At 44.5% G+C, this 17,811-nt stretch overlaps 1 protein-coding gene across 1 annotated transcript in view; it reads right to left on the minus strand.

Annotated features, from left to right (window-relative positions):
* Positions 1 to 1,731: 1,731 nt before the first annotated feature.
* kif5c (kinesin family member 5C) overlaps positions 1,732 to 17,811 on the minus strand; it is a 279,299-nt gene continuing 263,219 nt past the window's right edge. The window contains exon 26 of the mRNA XM_070874419.1: positions 1,732 to 1,797. Within this exon, the coding sequence (XP_070730520.1) occupies position 1,797 (1 nt within the window). The 3' untranslated portion in view covers positions 1,732 to 1,796. The remainder of the gene's footprint in view (positions 1,798 to 17,811) is intronic.

The following is a 17,811-nucleotide window of genomic DNA, read 5'->3' on the forward strand; positions in this document are numbered from 1 at the left end:
AGGCTATAGAATACACTATTTACTGTATCTGGCTCTGAATGGTGAATGAAGACCGTACCTAGTTCGGGGTATTTCTTTTGTTCTATATATATATCTTAGGCACAACAGCAGCAGGGATCCAAAGGGTACAACTGAAGCCCATTGCTCTAATTATATAATATCCTTATACTAAAATTTGCAAAGCCAGTGTACCCAGTGTTAAATTTGATATGCAATTATGAGAATGGGGCCACTGAGCAATCCCAATGGCATCAGAGCAAAAAAAAAAAGCTTTTGAGCAGTCCAGAACCAGTCAAGAGTGGACATGTTTCCATAATGTGTGAGACGTTTATGAATATGAAAAATTGTGTATTTGTCAATAAGGCTAGCTTTCACAGTGATGGCCTTCTATAAGGCTCGGATATTCCAGAGTTCTTACACTAGGTGGACTGATTGGCTGATCAGCATCTAGATGCAGTATGGATCCAAGACCAAATTAAAGATAGTCACTAGAATGGTGCAGGTTCGTTCATATCTCAATGTCATAGGCATCAAAAAAGATCATCTGAATGGCGATTATCAGCAGCCCAAAATTAGACGTATGAAAACACAGGGAGGAAAAATATAAACACACAGAAATGTAGTAAGTACATAAAGTGCAAACTTTAGTCAATGTGCAGTTCCCAAAGGATATCTAGGAACACTTGGTCTACCATAATACCTTAACTGGAGGCAGTTTTCTTTTTAAACACAACAACATAAAACACATATGTAGTGGGCATTTAGAGGTTTGCTATTGCCTCACAAGAGATCATGCTGCCTGTAAGACCAAACGTTCTCAGGACACCAGTATAGTCCCCACACTGAAGTTACCTGTGTTCAAATGGCATGAAACTAGCAGTTGAGATATGGTAGACATCAATGGAAATACCCATGAGTGAACATACTTTAATTCACACAGTTCTGCTCGTTATTCAGAATGAGTCCATCTCATTTCCTCAGTAAGGTTAATGGCAGCTGACTGACTGAGTTATTCTTGAAGGTCCGAAGTGATTATGTAGTTGGACAAGTTTCATCTGCTTCCAGTTTTCCAGTGTTTCTTGCACAAGAATATAAACAGTTTCATTTATGAGTACTAAAGGCGGCCATGATTTCTTCTGACCCAAAATAAGGCCAATTTGCATTTAGGTATGTCCTTCTTTGAGACCTTCAGTTTTCCACTCCGACATTCTCAGTGATTCAAGTGAAGTGTAAAAATCAAACAATTCTAGCATAGTTAAGGGCTTGTAGTTTTTGTACTAAAAGGCATTCTACTCCTGGTTCATTTGCTGTCCAAATTGTCCACTTTGATGACCTACACAGACCAGGCTGCCCAATGCTGCCAAAGTGTTTTTTTTAGAAAAGTCTACAAGCACAAGTTTGACCTTTTCATTCCCCTAAAATGTATAATTTAGCAGCAGTGTTTGCCCACCCACAACCCAAAAATATAAAATAAAACATTTTATCATACAGAAAAATCAAACTCACAATACAAGGTAATATTCTTCCTAAGACACTGCGATACAATGTATAATTTTTAGCTTAGCACAATCCTGGAGAAGGCTGGGAATTAATTTTCACACACAAATACATTATATGATCCATGAGGCTAGGTGAAGTAGGATGAGTGCAGTTCTATACATACTTATCTTGACCCCGGAAAAGCCAATGTACTATGACTACAATTCCGAAGAATGTATATGATTAGATGCAGGTTTCTTTTGAAGGGTTTATGAGTTGGTCTTGGGTCAGTAATGCATGCTAGACTGAAGCCTCAATCTGGAAAACAAAGAAATTCCCATTTGTTTAAGCAACATTTTTCAACATTTTATTTTGCTAGCACAGGACATGCAGTTGAGAAGGAATTCCCACAAATCTCGAGTGGACTTAAACATCGACCCTTTTGTTTAAAGAACATTAACATTGATTGTCTATATAAGCTGTTCCAATGAAGCTCAACGCAAGCTCGAGGAACAACACCTCATCTTTTGGTTAGGCACTTTACAGCCTTCTGGACTCAACATCAAGTTCAACAATTTCAAACCATAATCTCTGCCCCTATTTTTTTATTTTTTTGAGTTTTTTCTCTTTCCTATAGCAGCTGTTGATGATTCTGCCATCTCCATTTATATCCTATCTAGACTCATCTTTTGTTTCTTAACTTGTCCCGTTACCATCTCCTTTTGCCTTGCACCATCATCCCTTCTTTCTCTTAATCTCTTCTGCCTTCCACCCGATCACAGACACCTTCCCTTTTGTTCTTTCCTCCCCTCCCCCCGAGCAGCGTCGAGGAGGTGCGTGGAGAGGAGTGAGTTCCGGGGTCGTCGAGAAGCCTATAAAGGCCCAACGCGACGGCAGTCGGGAGCAGCGTCGTGGAGGTGCGTGGAGAGGCCTACCGGTGCAGCTACAGGGAGAAGGCAAAAAAGTAGAAAGAAACAGAAAGGTGACGTCACAGCCAAGGGGGTAAGTGATTGGCTGGTGATTGGTGAGTAGTTTTTCTTTTTTCTCTTCTATAACAGTGAGTAAACTTTAGCATTGTTGTTGCTTATCAAAGAGTTAAGTCATGGCAGGACAGCTCGGTCATGTGTTATGCTCCTCTGTACCATGTTGGAACTCAGGGACAACACCAGTGTTCCTGACGACTACATGTGCGGGAAGTGTATCCGCCTCCAGCTCCTGACGGACCGCGTTGCGGAGTTGGAACTGAGGGTGGATTCACTCTGGAGCATCCACGATGCTGAGAATGACGTGAGTAGCACGTGTAGCGAGTTGGTCGTACCGCAGGTAAAGGGTCCACAGCCAGATAGGGAATGGAAGACCAGCAGGAAGAGCAGTGCAAGGAAGGTAGTGCAGGGGTCCCCTGTGGTCATCCCCCTGCAAAACAGATACACTGCTTTGGGTACTGTTGCGGGGGATGACTCATCAGGGGGGGGCAGCAGCAGCCAAATTCATGGCACCGTGGCTGGCTCTGTTGCACAGGAGGGCAGGAAAAAGAGTGGGAGAGCGATAGTGATAGGGGATTCAATTGTAAGGGGAATAGATAGGCGTTTCTGCGGCCGCAACCGAGACTCCAGGATGGTATGTTGCCTCCCTGGTGCAAAGGTCAAGGATGTCTCGGAGCGGGTGCAGGACATTCCAAAAAGGGAGGGAGAACAGCCAGTTGTCGTGGTGCACATTGGTACCAACGATATAGGTAAAAAAAAGGAATGAGGTCCTACGAAACGAATTTATGGAGCTAGGAGCTAAATTAAAAAGTAGGACCTCAAAAGTAGTAATCTTGGGATTGCTACCAGTGCCACGTGCTAGTCAGAGTAGGAATCGCAGGATAGCGCAGATGAATACGTGGCTTGAGCAGTGGTAAGCAGGGAAGGATTCAAATTCCTGGGGCATTGGAACCGGTTCTGGGGGAGGTGGGACCAGTACAAACCGGACGGTCTGCACCTGGGCAGGACCGGAACCAATGTCCTAGGGGGAGTGTTTGCTTGTGCTGTTGGGGAGGAGTTAAACTAATATGGCAGGGGGATGGGAACCAATGCAGGGAGACAGAGGGAAACAAAAAGGAGACAAAAGCAAAAGACAGAAAGGAGATGAGGAAAAGTGGAGGGCAGAGAAACCCAAGGCAAAGAACAAAAAGGGCCACTGTACAGCAAAATTCTAAAAGGACAAAGAGTGTTAAAAAAACAAGCCTGAAGGCTTTGTGTCTTAATGCAAGGAGTATCCGTAATAAGGTGGATGAATTAACTGTGCAAATAGATGTTAACAAATATGATGTGATTGGGATTACAGAGACGTGGCTCCAGGATGATCAGGGCTGGGAACTCAACATCCAGGGGTATTCAAACATTCAGGAAGGATAGAATAAAAGGAAAAGGAGGTGGGGTAGCATTGCTGGTTAAAGAGGAGATTAATGCAATAGTTAGGAAGGACATTAGCTTGGATGATGTGGAATCTATATGGGTAGAGCTGCAGAACATCAAAGGGCAAAAAACGTTAGTGGGAGTTGTGTACAGACCTCCAAACAGTAGTAGTGATGTTGGGGAGGGCATCAAACAGGAAATTAGGGGTGCATGCAATAAAGGTGCAGCAGTTATAATGGGTGACTTTAAAATGCACATAGATTGGGCTAACCAAACTGGAAGCAATACGGTGGAGGAGGATTTCCTAGAGTGCATAAGGGATGGTTTTCTAGACCAATATGTCGAGGAACCAACTAGGGGGGAGGCCATCTTAGACTGGGTGTTGTGTAATGAGAGAGGATTAATTAGCAATCTCGTTGTGCGAGGCCCCTTGGGGAAGAGTGACCATAATATGGTGGAATTCTGCATTAGGATGGAGAATGAAACAGTTAATTCAGAGACCATGGTCCAGAACTTAAAGAAGGGTAACTTTGAAGGTATGAGGTGTGAATTAGCTAGGATAGATTGGCGAATGATACTTAAGGGGTTGACTGTGGATGGGCAATGGCAGACATTTAGAGACCGCATGGATGAAATACAACAATTGTACATTCCTGTCTGGCGTAAAAATAAAAAAGGGAAGGTGGCTCAACCGTGGCTATCAAGGGAAATCAGGGATAGTATTAAAGCCAAGGAAGTGGCATACAAATTGGCCAGAAATAGCAGCGAATCCGGGGACAGGGAGAAATTTAGAACTCAGCAGAGGAGGAAAAAGGGTTTGATTCGGGCAGGGAAAATAGAGTACGAGAAGAAGCTTGCAGGGAACATTAAGACGGATTGCAAAAGTTTCTATCGATATTTAAAGAGAAAAAGGTTAGTGAAGACAAACGTAGGTCCCCTGCAGTCAGAATCAGGGGAAGTCATAACGGGTAACAAAGAAATGGCGGACCAATTGAACAAGTACTTTGGTTCGGTATTCACTAAGGAGGTCACAAACAACCTTCCGGATATAAAAGGGGTCAGAGGGTCTAGTAAGGAGGAGGAACTGAGGGAAATCCTTATTAGTTGGGAAATTGTGTTGGGGAAATTGATGGGATTGAAGGCCGATAAATCCCCAGGGCCTGATGGACTGCATCCCAGAGTACTTAAGGAGGTGGCCTTGGAAATAACGGATGCATTGAGTCATTTTCCAACATTCCATTGACTCTAATCAGTTCCTATCGAGTGGAGGGTAGCCAATGTAACCCCACTTTTTAAAAAAGGAAGGAAGAGAGAAAACAGGGAATTATAGACTGGTCAGCCTGACATCGGTAGTGGGTAAAATGATGGAATCGATTATTAAGGATGTCATAGCAGCACATTTAGAAAGAAGTGACATGATAGGTCCAAGTCAGCATGGATTTGTGAAAGGGAAATCATGCTTGACAAATCTTCTGGAATTTTTTGAGGATGTTTCCAGTACAGTGGACAAGGGAGAACCAGTTGATGTGGTATATTTGGACTTTCAGAAGGCTTTCGACAAGGTCCCACACAAGAGATTAATGTGCAAAGTTAAAGCACATGGGATTGGGGGTAGTGTGCTGACATGGATTGAGAACTGGTTGTCAGACAGGAAGCAAAGAGTCGGAGTAAATGGGGACTTTTCAGAATGGCAGGCAGTGACTAGTGGGGTACCGCAAGGTTCTGTGCTGCTGCCCCAGCTGTTTACACTGTACATTAATGATTTAGACGAGGGGATTAAATGTAGTATCTCCAAATTTGCGAATGACACTAAGTTGGGTGGCAGTGTGAGCTGCGAGGAGGATGCTATGAGGCTGCAGAGCGACTTGGATAGGTTAGGTGAGTGGGCAAATGCATGGCAGATGAAGTATAATGTGGATAAATGTGAGGTTATCCACTTTGGTGGTAAAAACAGAGACACAGACTATTATCTGAATGGTGACAGATTAGGAAAAGGGGAGGTGCAACGAGACTTGGGTGTCATGGTACATCAGTCATTGAAGGCTGGCATGCAGGTACAGCAGGCGGTTAAGAAAGCAAATGGCATGTTGGCCTTCATAGCGAGGGGATTTGAGTACAGGGGCAGGGAGGTGTTACTACAGTTGTACAGGGCCTTGGTGAGGCCACACCTGGAGTATTGTGTACAGTTTTGGTCTCCTAACCTGAGGAAGGACATTCTTGCTATTGAGGGAGTGCAGCGAAGGTTCACCAGACTGATTCCCGGGATGGCGGGACTGACCTATCAAGAAAGACTGGATTAACTGGGCTTGTATTCACTGGAGTTCAGAAGAATGAGAGGGGACCTCATAGAAACGTTTAAAATTCTGATGGGTTTAGACAGGTTAGATGCAGGAAGAATGTTCCCAATGTTGGGGAAGTCCAGAACCAGGGGTCACAGTCTAAGGATAAGGGGTAAGCCATTTAGGACCGAGATGACGAGAAACTTCTTCACCCAGAGAGTGGTGAACCTGTGGAATTCTCTACCACAGAAAGTTGTTGAGACCAATTCACTAAATATATTCAAAAGGGAGTTAGATGTAGCCCTTACTACTAGGGGGATCAAGGGGTATGGCGAGAAAGCAGGAATGGGGTACTGAAGTTGCATGTTCAGCCATGAACTCATTGAATGGCGGTGCAGGCTAGAAGGGCCGAATGGCCTACTCCTGCACCTATTTTCTATGTTTCTATGTTTCCCTGCCCCTACACTTGCTTAAAAACCTGTTACATCTCTAACTTTTTCCAGTTCTGATGAAGGGTCATCGACCTGACATGTTAACTCTGTTTCTCCCTCCACAGATGCTGCCTGACCTGCTGAGTGTTTCCAGCATTTTCTGTTTTTATTGCAGAAGGATAAGGTTCAACTGCCTCTCCAGGGATTTGACCACAATCTAAAATGGCATTTAATGCAGGACTGAGGGAGTGCTGCATTGTTGGAGGTGCCTTCCTTTGAATAAGATGCTAAACCAAGGCCCTGTCTGCCAATTCAGGGAAAGGAAAAAGATCCCATGGTATGATTTGAAGAGCAGGGAGTCCTCCTGGTATTCGCCAAGACGTTTTACATGGAATTACATAGGCTCTACAGCTCTGAAACAACCCATTCGGCACAACTGATCTATGCTGGTGCTTATATGCCACACCAGCTTCCTGCCACTTATTACCTCTTTCCGTTTTGCCCCCCATAATCCCTCTGTTCCATTTTCCCTCATCAAGCCACCCGTGAAATGAATCAATGCTACCTGCTTCAACCATTCCTTACGGCATGAACTTCCACCTCCCTCTGTAAAGAACGTCCTCCTAAATTCTTTATTTGATCTGTTATACCTCCTTGTTCTGGAAACAGTTTCTCCATGTCCAGCTTATTGAACCACATCTTAACTTTAAAGATGTCTATCGGCTCTCCTCTTAGTCGTCTTTCTCTCCAGAAAAAAAGAGCCCCAGCTTGCTCAATCTTTCCCAATAGTTGCATTCTCTCAATTCTGGTAACATCGGTATTTTGTTTTCATCTTTTATGGCCTTATCAACCTGTGTTGCTACTTTTAGTGATTCATGTGTCTGTATTTCCCAGATCTCATGCTTCTCTACCCTATTTTACCGTAACATTGCCTGTCTCTGACCCTGCTGAAATCCTCATTCATGCTTTTGTTACCTCTAGACTTGACTACTCCAAGTCACTCCTGGCCGGCCTCCCAAATTCTACACTACGGTATCCAAAAATCAGCAGCTTGTGTCCTAACTCGCACCAAGTCAAGATCACCCATCACCCCTGTGCTTTCTGACCTACATTGGCTCTCGGTTAAACAACGCCTCGATTTCAAAATTCTCATCCTTGTTTACAAATTACTCCATGGTCTTGCCCCTCCCTATCTCTGTAATCTTTTTCAGCCTCACAACCCCACAAGATGTCTGCGCTCCTCAAATTCTGGCCTCTTGAACATCCCTCATTATAACTGCTCAACCATCGGTGGCTGTGCCTTCAGCTGCCTGGGCCTTAAGCTGTGGAGGTTCCTCTCTAAACCTCTCTGCCTCTCTACCTCTCTTTCCTCCTTTAAGATGCTCCTTAAAACCTACCTCTTCAAACAAACTTTCGATCATCTGCCTTAATTCCTTCTTTGGCACGGTGTCAAATTTATTTGTTTTTTCTTGCAACACTGTTGTGAAGCACCTTGGGACATTTTACTACGTTAAAGGCGCTATATTAATAAACGTTATTTCCATTATTATTTAGTTTCCTACCTTCCAAAGAATAAGTGGGCTCCATTTACTATATTGAATTGTGCTATATTGTCTTCCTGTATTTTGCTGCAGTCTTCCGCATTATTAGCTGCACACCCCTGCCACCACCCTCCCCCCTCAATTTTGTTTCCAGTTATTTATTAATTTGCTGTTTGTGGGCAAATTAGTTGCTGCAATTATTTACATAACAGTAACCGCACTTCAAAAGGGATGTCCTGCACCTTACAATTACAAGTTCCTTTTTCTTTCAAGAGGATCATATATCATTAAAGATATCCAAGAAATAGTCATTTAGCAGGTTAACAGTCTTCTATTATCCCATATTTAACTCCATATTGATTCCTTCAGGTATTCACTTCTTCCCCGACTACCCCTTTGCTGTTAGAAACATAGAAATATAGAAAATAGGTGCAGGAGTAGGCCATTCGGCCCTTCGAGCATGCACCACCATTCAATAAGATCATGGCTGATCATTCACCTCAGTACCCTTTTCCTGCTTTCTCTCCATGCCCCTTGATCCCTTTAGCCGTCAGGGCCATATTTAACTCCCTCTTGAATATATCTAATGAACAGGCTCCAACAACTCTCTGGGGTAGAGAATTGTACAGGTTAACAACTCTCTGAATGAAGAAGTTTCTCCTCATCTCAGTTCTAAATGGCTTACCCCTTATCCTTAGACTGTAATCCCTGGTTCTGGGGCTTACCCCTTATCCTTAGACTGTGACCCCTGTTCCCCAACATCGGGAACATTCTTCCTGCATCTAACCTGTCCAGTCCCGTCAGAATTTTATATGTTTCTGAGATCCCCTCTCATTATTCTAAACTCCAGAGAATACAGGCCTAGTTGATCCTGTCTCTCCTCATATGTCAGTCCCGCCATCCCGGGAATCAGTCTGGTGAACCTTCGCTGCTCTACCTCAATAGCAAGAACGTCCTTCCTCAGATTAGGAGACCAAAATTGAACAGAATTTTCCAGGTGAGGCCTCACCAAGGACCTGTACAACTGCAGTAAGACCTCCCTGCTCTTATACTCAAATCCCCTAGCTATGAAGGCCAACATACCATTTGCCTTCTTCACTGCCTGCTGTATCTGCATGCCAACTTTCAATGACTGATGTACCATGACACCCAGGTCTCGTTGCACCTCCCCTTTTCCTAATCTGCCACCATTCAGATAATATTCAGTCTTCATGTTTTTGCCACCAAAGTGGATAAGCTCACATTTATCCACATTATACTGCATCTGCCATGCATTTGTCCACTCACCTAACCTGTCCAAGTCATCCTGCAGCCTCTTAGCATCCTCCCCACAGCTCACATCGCCACCCAGCTTAGTGTCATCTGCAAACTTGGAGATATTACACTCAATTCTTTCATCTAAATCATTGATGTATATTGTAAATAGCTGGGGTCCCAGCACTGAGCCCTGTGGCACCCCACTAGTCACTGCCTGTCATTCTGAGAAGGACCCATTTATCCCTACTCTCTGCTTCCTGTCTGCCAACCAGTTCTCTATCCACATCAATACATTACCCCCAATACCATGTGCTTTAATTTTGCACACTGATCTCTTGTGTGGGGCCTTGTCAAAAACTGTTTGAAAGTACAAATACACCACACCAGGTTCTCCCTTATCCACTCTACTAGTTACATCCTCAAAAAATTCTAGAAGATGTGTCAAGCATGATTTCCCTTTCATAAATCCATGCTGACTTGGCCCGATCCTGTCACTGCTTTCCAAATGCGCTGCTATTTCATTTTTATTAATTGATTCCAACATTTTTCCCTCTACTGATTTCAGGCTAACCAGTCTATAATTCCCCATTTTCTCTCTCCCTCCTTTTTTAAACAGTGGTGTTACATTAGCTACCCTCCAGTCCATAGGAACAGAGTCGATAGACTGTTGGAAAATGATCACCAATGCATCCACTATTTCTAGCATGTGTTGGGAAAGTTTTTGGCACCGTATGTTGACTCTGCTCTTATGTCCCTTTCCAGATTTCACCTGGCACCCCAAATCTCTTTCTTGGCTACTTCGTATAATCTCAGTCCAATACTCGTCCTCTCCCTACAAGCTTTAATTCCCACCACCCCACCCCATCTCCCTTTCGATTCATCTGTTGACCAATTTTGATGCATTTTTATTAACTTTGCCTTTGCTGTACTTTGAACACAAGAACATAAGAAATAGGAGCAGGAGTAGGCCATATGGCCCTTCGAGCCTGCTCCGCCATTCAATAAGATCATGGCTGATCTGATCATGGACTCAGGTCCACTTCCCCGCCCGCTCCCCATATCCCCTTATCGTTTAAGAAACTGTCTACTTCTGTCTTAAATGTATTCAATGCCCCAGCTTCCACAGCTCTCTGAGGCAGTGAATTCCACAGATTTACAACCCTCTGAGCGAAGAAATTTCTCCTCATCTCTGTTTTAAATGGGCGGCCACTTATTCTAAGATCATGCCCTCTAGTTCTAGTCTCCCCCATCAGTGAAAACATCCTCTCTGCATCCACCTTGTCAAGCCCCCTCATAATCTTATACGTTTTGATGATATCACCTCCCATTTTTCTGAATTCCAATGAGCAGAGGCCCAACCTACTCAACCTTTCCTTATAAGTCAACCTCCTTATCCCCGGAATCAACCTGGTGAACCTTCTCTGAACTGCCTCCAAAGCAAGTATATCCTTTCATAAATATGGAAACCAAAACTGCACGCAGTATTCCAGATGTGGCCTCACCAATACCTTATATAGCTGTAGTAAGACTTCCCTGCTTTTATACTCCATCCCCTTTGCAATAAAGGCCAAGATACCATTGGCCTTCCTGATCGTTGGTTGTACACATTAAATGGTATGACACTGAAAAGTGTAGAGGATCAAAGGGACCTTAGAGTGCAGGTCCACAAATCCCTGAAGGTAGTAGGCCAGGTAGACAAGGTGATTAAGAAGGCATATGGCATTCTTGCCTTTATTAGTCGAGGCATGGAATACAAGAGCAAGGAGGTTATGCTTGAACTGTATAAAACACTGGTTAGGCTGCAGCTGGAGTACCACGTGCAATTCTGGTCACCACTTACAGGAAAGATGTGATTGCACTGGAAAGGGTTTAGAGGAGATTTACAAGAATGTTGCCTGGACTGGAGAATTTTGGCTATGAGGAAAGATTGGAAATGCTGGGTCTGTTTTCTTTGGAACAGAGGAGGCTGAGGGGAGACCTGATTGACTGATTGAGGTGTATAAAATTATGAGGGGCGTGGATAGAGTGGATAGGAATGACCTGTTTCCCTTGGCAGAGAGATCAACAACTAGGGGGCATAGATTTAAAGAAATTGGGGGGAGGTTTAGAGGAAATATGAGGGGAAATTTCTTCACCCAGAGAGTGGTGGGAGGCTGGAACTCACTGCCTGAAAAGGTGATAGAGGCAGGAACCCTCACCACATTTAAAAGATACTTGAATGTGCACTTAAAGTGCTGTAACCTACAGGGCTACGGACCAAGAGCTGAAAAGTGGGATTCGGCTAGATAGCTTTTGGTCGGCCAGCACAGACACGATGACCGAAATGGCCTCCTTCCGTGCTGTAAATTTCTATGATTTCTATCCTTTTGTGTTTCATGTGCTGCAGCACTTTGCAATCTTTCTCCATATAAATAATAACTTGCTCTTTGATTTTTTCTGCCAAAGTGCATGACCTCACACTTTCCAACATTATACTCCATCTGCCAAATTTTTGCCCACTCACTTAGCCTGTCTATGTCCTTTTGTGCATTCTATGCACTTTGGTGCGTTCTTGTCCTGCAAGTCCCACATTATGGGGGTAATTTTGACTTTGAGCGATTGTATAAAATGGGTGATAGCAGCTCAGCCGGCTCTTATACATCCCTCTGGATTAAAATTGGGAGAGATATATAACGGGCAGCTGATTTGATATCACTTGTCTTACACTATTGCCCGAAGTCAAACTTAGCCCCAATGTTTTGGAAAAGAGTCCTTTTATTCCAAAAATTTTTTTTTTCTGGAGTTGTGCACACTTTCCACCAAAGTGTGCCCATCTGAAGTTATATACTTGGGTTTTGTTACATATTTGTGCTATTGACATAGTCGTGTGAATGTTATCACGCAACAGTCATTGTCACCTAGCAGGTCTACTTCTGAAATCTACTCCCTGATAAGTGTCTAGGTCACTCATAAAAACTGGGTCTAGAAGATAGAATCCTCTCCTGAGCTCTCTGCACACACAGCTATCATGCGCTACAATGACAAACTCAGAGGGGCCGAAATTGCCCCGCGCCCTGATTGGGGGTGGTAATCTTCCGGGCCGCAACTTTTATCTCCCGGCCCCGGAAGACACACTCCCGACGCAGAATTGGGCACACGCGCCCTTCCAAGGAAGTGAAGCAGGACGCGAACGTGGCGCTGAGTCCAGCGCGACACTCAGGAGGCCAGAGCGAGTTAACGGGGAGGACCGCTGCGCACTCTGCAGGCCCTTTAGTAGCCAGCCACTGGGCCACCAGGGACGCGAACGACCGGGCCCCAGCGGCCCAGCACCCATTCCGGCGTGCTGGGCTGCATGATGCGAGGGCCGCCATTGTTGGGCCGATGCAAGAGTCAGCTGGCAAAATAAAATGGCAGCCCGGGGCGCTAAAGGCCTCGCCTTTAAGGGACGCTCCAGCGGCAGATGTCCGCCAGCCTCGCGTCCCGCAGGCCAATTTCCCCCACGGGACGCAAAGGGGTCCGCACAGGATGGCAAGAGGTCGGCAGGCACGGCCGATAACGTCATCGCCGAGTATGCGCTGGCCCGGGGCGCTAATCGCAGGATGCAGCACTACCGGCACATCGCCCCCGGCACATCGCTCCGGGGCAATTTTGTGGGAGGCGCAATCACCCCCTCGCCCCTGGAGAAAACCTCATTGCGCCCCCTGGAGGTGCTAACGTGGTATTAAAAAGGGACAATTTCAGCCCCAGAGAGTCTTTCCCACTTGATTATTCTTCGTGTATATTGGACAAGTTGAAGTCCCTCATCGGTACTGCCTTGTTTCCCTTGCTCACTCTTCCGCTTTTGTCAAAGTGCCATTTGTGTGCAGTATTCCGTAGAAAACCTTAAATGCTGTTCTTTCCTCACTGAATACATCTACCAAGAGAATTTCATCCCACGGGATTTCTGCCAGGTTGACTCAAGTACCTGAAGCTTGGTAATTTACTGAAAGTAATAAATTTAGGTAGCGGTAATCATGTGCTGTCATTATGATTTATTTTGTTGGGAAAAGAACCCTTGGTGTCAAATTACCTCCAACTGGCAACAGCTCCCAGTAGGTATTGTACACAAGAAAAAAGGAGAGGAAAAAAAAAACTTCTTTAACAGACGATATACAATAGCTGGCTGTGAGTTCAAGGCTGTAATTAAATCTCAGGGCTCTATTTTAGGTGAAGAACTACAAGAGCAAAGCAAAAGCAATTTCTGCCGTCTGCAGAATGGCTTGCATTATAGACTTGTAACAACTGCTAGCCATTATCATTACGTAACAATTCACACCAAAATTACAACATCTAAAAGGCAGAAGAGGCTCGCCCTGCTGGGCCGATAAACATTGCTCTCACGCACGCAACCTTCTGATGTCTGCAAGAATGAACTTTCCTTTCACAGCTGTAGGCAATTGCACACACCAACCTTAGTTTCAAATAATCAAAACAGACATTACAGCTGCCGCATTAATAAATAACTGCAGATTTTAGAGAGTTTTGTTGTAGGATAGGATAAAGTCACAGGAAAATTTAAAGCAGTTCCTTCTACTCAAGTGTTGCAGGAGACGTTGCTTAGCAACTGACCTATCAAATTTTACTGGCAAGCATATTGATAGCATCAGTGCAAACCTTTTTATTAAATAAGTTGTCCATATGATATTTTGCTGCCATAATGCAAGGCAATTTATTGTAGTGCATGGCAGTGGATAGTTTATTCACTGCTCCTCACATTTACAGCAGGCTGTTTCCTTTTGAAGCTTCCTGTAATCTACATCGTTATCCTTTATCTCCGAGATGAGGTTTACTCCCCTGCTGTCTGTCCCACTCACTTTAAGACTCTTATCCTGATTTTTTTTCTAAATGTCAGCCGTGGCTCATTGGTAGCTCTGTTGTCCAAGTCAGAGGGTTGTGGATTCAAGTTTCACTCCAGGATTTGAGCACATAATCTAGGCTGACACTTCAGTCACCGCTGTCGGAGGTGTAGGATGAAACGTTAAAACAAGGCTTTGCCTGCCCTCTTAGATGGACATAAAAAATCCCCATGCAACTATTTGAAGCAGAGTAGAGAATTCTGCCGGCGTCCTGCCCAACATTCACCCCTCAACCAACGTCGCCAAGAGAGATCATCTGGTCATTTATCGCAGCGCTGTTTATGGGATCTTCCTATGCACAAATTGACTATCGTATTTGTCTACAAAGCAGACTAAACTTCAAATATAAAGGGCGGTAAACTGCAACCCCTACGGGCACGTTCAAAGTGCGCACGTGCCCATAAGGGCTGAGCATCGTCTGGGTTTTCGTGTGCGAAGCGCATGCGCGAAAACCCGGAACTTGTGATCTGTCAAGAAGATCCAATGCATCCCTGGGAAAACGGCATCCGCGGGCGAAGAGTCCTGCCCAGCGAATGCCCGTGAAATTCCTATGCCTCGTAAAAGCAGATGCAAGGCCTGCTTTGACCAGTGTAAGAGTTTAAAAAATAATTTAATCGATCATTTATACACTAAAAAATCTGTACAATAAGGTCAGTTTATTATGAGCCCCTTTAAAACATGCAAATTTATTTTTCAAAAAAATTTGATTTTAGTTTTAAATATTTAATTAAATGCCATTTTAATTAATTTTAAATATGTAATTTTTTAAATTTATTTTGTGTAGATGTACTTTTTGGGGTTTCCATAAGCATAAATGGGGATTCCCTTCTTTCATTCGTTACAGTGTGACATGTTTACTTAGCCATTTTCCATTATAAATGTGACCATTGGAATTTATAATGCGAAAAGATTACCTACCTGATGTGCATCAATCACAGAGCACAGAAGCAGTGCCTAGCCTGATGGGGGGGGGGGGGGGGAAAACCACAAATAGCAGGGTGATACTGCACATTGGGCTACTTTGACTGATTGGTGGAGCAGGCGCTGGTCAGCCGCCCATTCCAGCAGTGAAGAGGCTCCCTGCGATTTTGAGGCCAAGGTCTCATTTAAATCCAAAAGGTGAGCTCTGGGGAGAAAACAGGAGTCCTGGTGCAGCTCGCCAGACTGAAGCTTCAAAATCAGGCCGGTGCAGACACCAGCAAGGTAAGTTGTGGGGCCGGTGTGAGGGGGGGGGGGGGGAGGAAAGAGAGGGTCACAATTGAGATGGGGTGGCCCTCCCAAGGTGGCAGCAACCTAGATTATTTTAGCTCCTGCTCCTTTGAGACCCACAAAAATCATTCATAACTAACCTTTGGCGAGCCTCTTCGGTTCCATCGCCTGTGAAACTGGGTCTGCGCCTATATTTACTGTCATAGGACCACGATTTCCATATTAAAAGGAGCCTATCACTTGAAACAGGCAGGCGCTTTGGACACCCAGAGGTAGGCCCCTTTCAAAATGGAGTCGGTCACATCGCCGTGTTAACGGGGCAGTCAGGGTGCGGACCCGATTAACTCCAGGAGAAGGCAGCTAAAATTGATTCCATTGTCTCCGATAGCGTCTGGAGAAAGGCCGTATAAAACACAGAAACATAGAAAATAGGAGTAGGCAATTCAGCCCTTTGGCCCTGCACCACCATTCAATAAGATCATGGCTGATCATGAAGAAGAAACTATTTTTTGGCCACGCTCCCTATAGTTTCACATGGTCAAAAAGGTACTCACGCAGACGTGCTCAGGGGCCACGATGTCTATGTGCTGTGCTCAGCTTACTTTGTTTCCCTCTTTCTTTCGCTCCAAACCAAGACTGCAGAATCAAATTTCTCATCACTAAAAGAGAAGGAATCTGCATTTCTGCTTTTACTTTTGCAACGGGAGAGGGATAATTGAATATTTGTAGACAGCTGAGAGAGTGGGGCAATGGGATCAGTTTTGGATTGTTCCAGCAAAGAGCTGCCACATACACGATGAGCTGAATGGCCTTCTTGTGTGCTATAAACATCTATGGTTGGAGGAGCTTGTGAGGTCCATGTTGAGTCTCCGGGGGCAGGTTCTTTACATGGAGTGCTGACAACTGGAAGAGTACCACGTTTGTGATGTAAAATCACTTCATCTCAAGCTCTGTTCTAACAACTTCACCATCAGCCATATGCAAAAAGCATTCCCAGGCCTGGCAAAGATAATTTGGGCTTCATTGTTTTGTTGATAAATCTGAGCAGGAGACCTGTCAAGGGCTGAAGTTAAAGCTGCCATCTATCTGGACTCTGTTGCCTGGTTGTAATAAAAAGGAATCTAATAAGGAATTTGGCCTTCCCAAAAGCTTAGATGACTTGCATCCATTGGCTAAATTGATCTTAAACGAAAGCATGTTAGGGACATTTCCTTTTTTAAGTATGCATTAAATGCCACCTTGTGGCCATTACGGGCATTACCTTTTATATGCCGTTCAACAACTTCCAGTTTTAATTTTATTCTGCTACCCTAACAACCTAGTTAATGCCATCAAGGTGAACGCAAAAGGTCACTATGCAGGTCGGAAGTGATATTCAGAAGTGTTCGAAGTATCAGGACTGTAGGGACGCTATTTGTCTGTTTGTATTTCTCCCCTCTCTTCTGAAGGCACATAATTGGTGAACGCCCCACCACTGCTGATTGCTCCATGATGCCTCACCTAAGTAATCATTCCACAGTCAGGATCAACAGAATTTTCAACTGGGATGAGATAAATGTTCAGATACAAGCTTGGTCTTGTCTGCACCTGGAATCCACATGCGTGCATGTTCCTGCAATGGCCATTGGACAACAACCAGGAGCGGAAACACTGGCAGATTTTTTACTTTACCCTCCCTAGTCCCAGCAGTGGGTAAATGCAGCCAAATGCAGCATTTCCACTGTCACTCTGGCTGAGATTGACTGATTCAGCACAGGCCCAAGACCTTGTGACACTGTGAGGGAAGGGGCACAGAAACATGCACATACCATGCAGGTGTGACAGCAGCATAAGTGGCTGCTATAATTATTTGCAATGACGGCAGGGACTTGTACTGCGCCTCGTTTCCAAGTAGAGCAGGAACATAAAACCCATCGAGAAACTCTAGAACCAGGGGACAAGAGCTCAAGCTTAGAAAGAGGGCAATGTATAGACTGTTTAGATTGAACTACTTTATACAGAAGATGGTGAAAGACAGACTAGCTGGAAACATTGAAGGCTAGATATTTGAGGGGATGAGCAATTCAGAGGTACTAGTTTTTGAGAGCGGTCAGATGGACTTCAGAGTCTTTTCTGGTCATGTGCTTTCTTATTTTTTTTATTCGTCGCTGACAAGGCCAGCATTTATTGCCCATCCCGAATTGCCCATGAGAAGGTGGAGGTGAATAAAATGGAGTTATTTGCTCGGCCATTTCAGAGGGCAGTTAAGAGTTAACCACATTGCTGTGAGTCTGGAGTCACTTATAGGCCAGACCGCGTCAGGACAGCAGATTTCCTTATATTAGTGAACCAGATGGGCTTTTACG

Source organism: Pristiophorus japonicus, chromosome 3, assembly GCF_044704955.1.
Source record: "Pristiophorus japonicus isolate sPriJap1 chromosome 3, sPriJap1.hap1, whole genome shotgun sequence".
Taxonomy (NCBI): Eukaryota; Metazoa; Chordata; class Chondrichthyes; family Pristiophoridae; genus Pristiophorus; species Pristiophorus japonicus.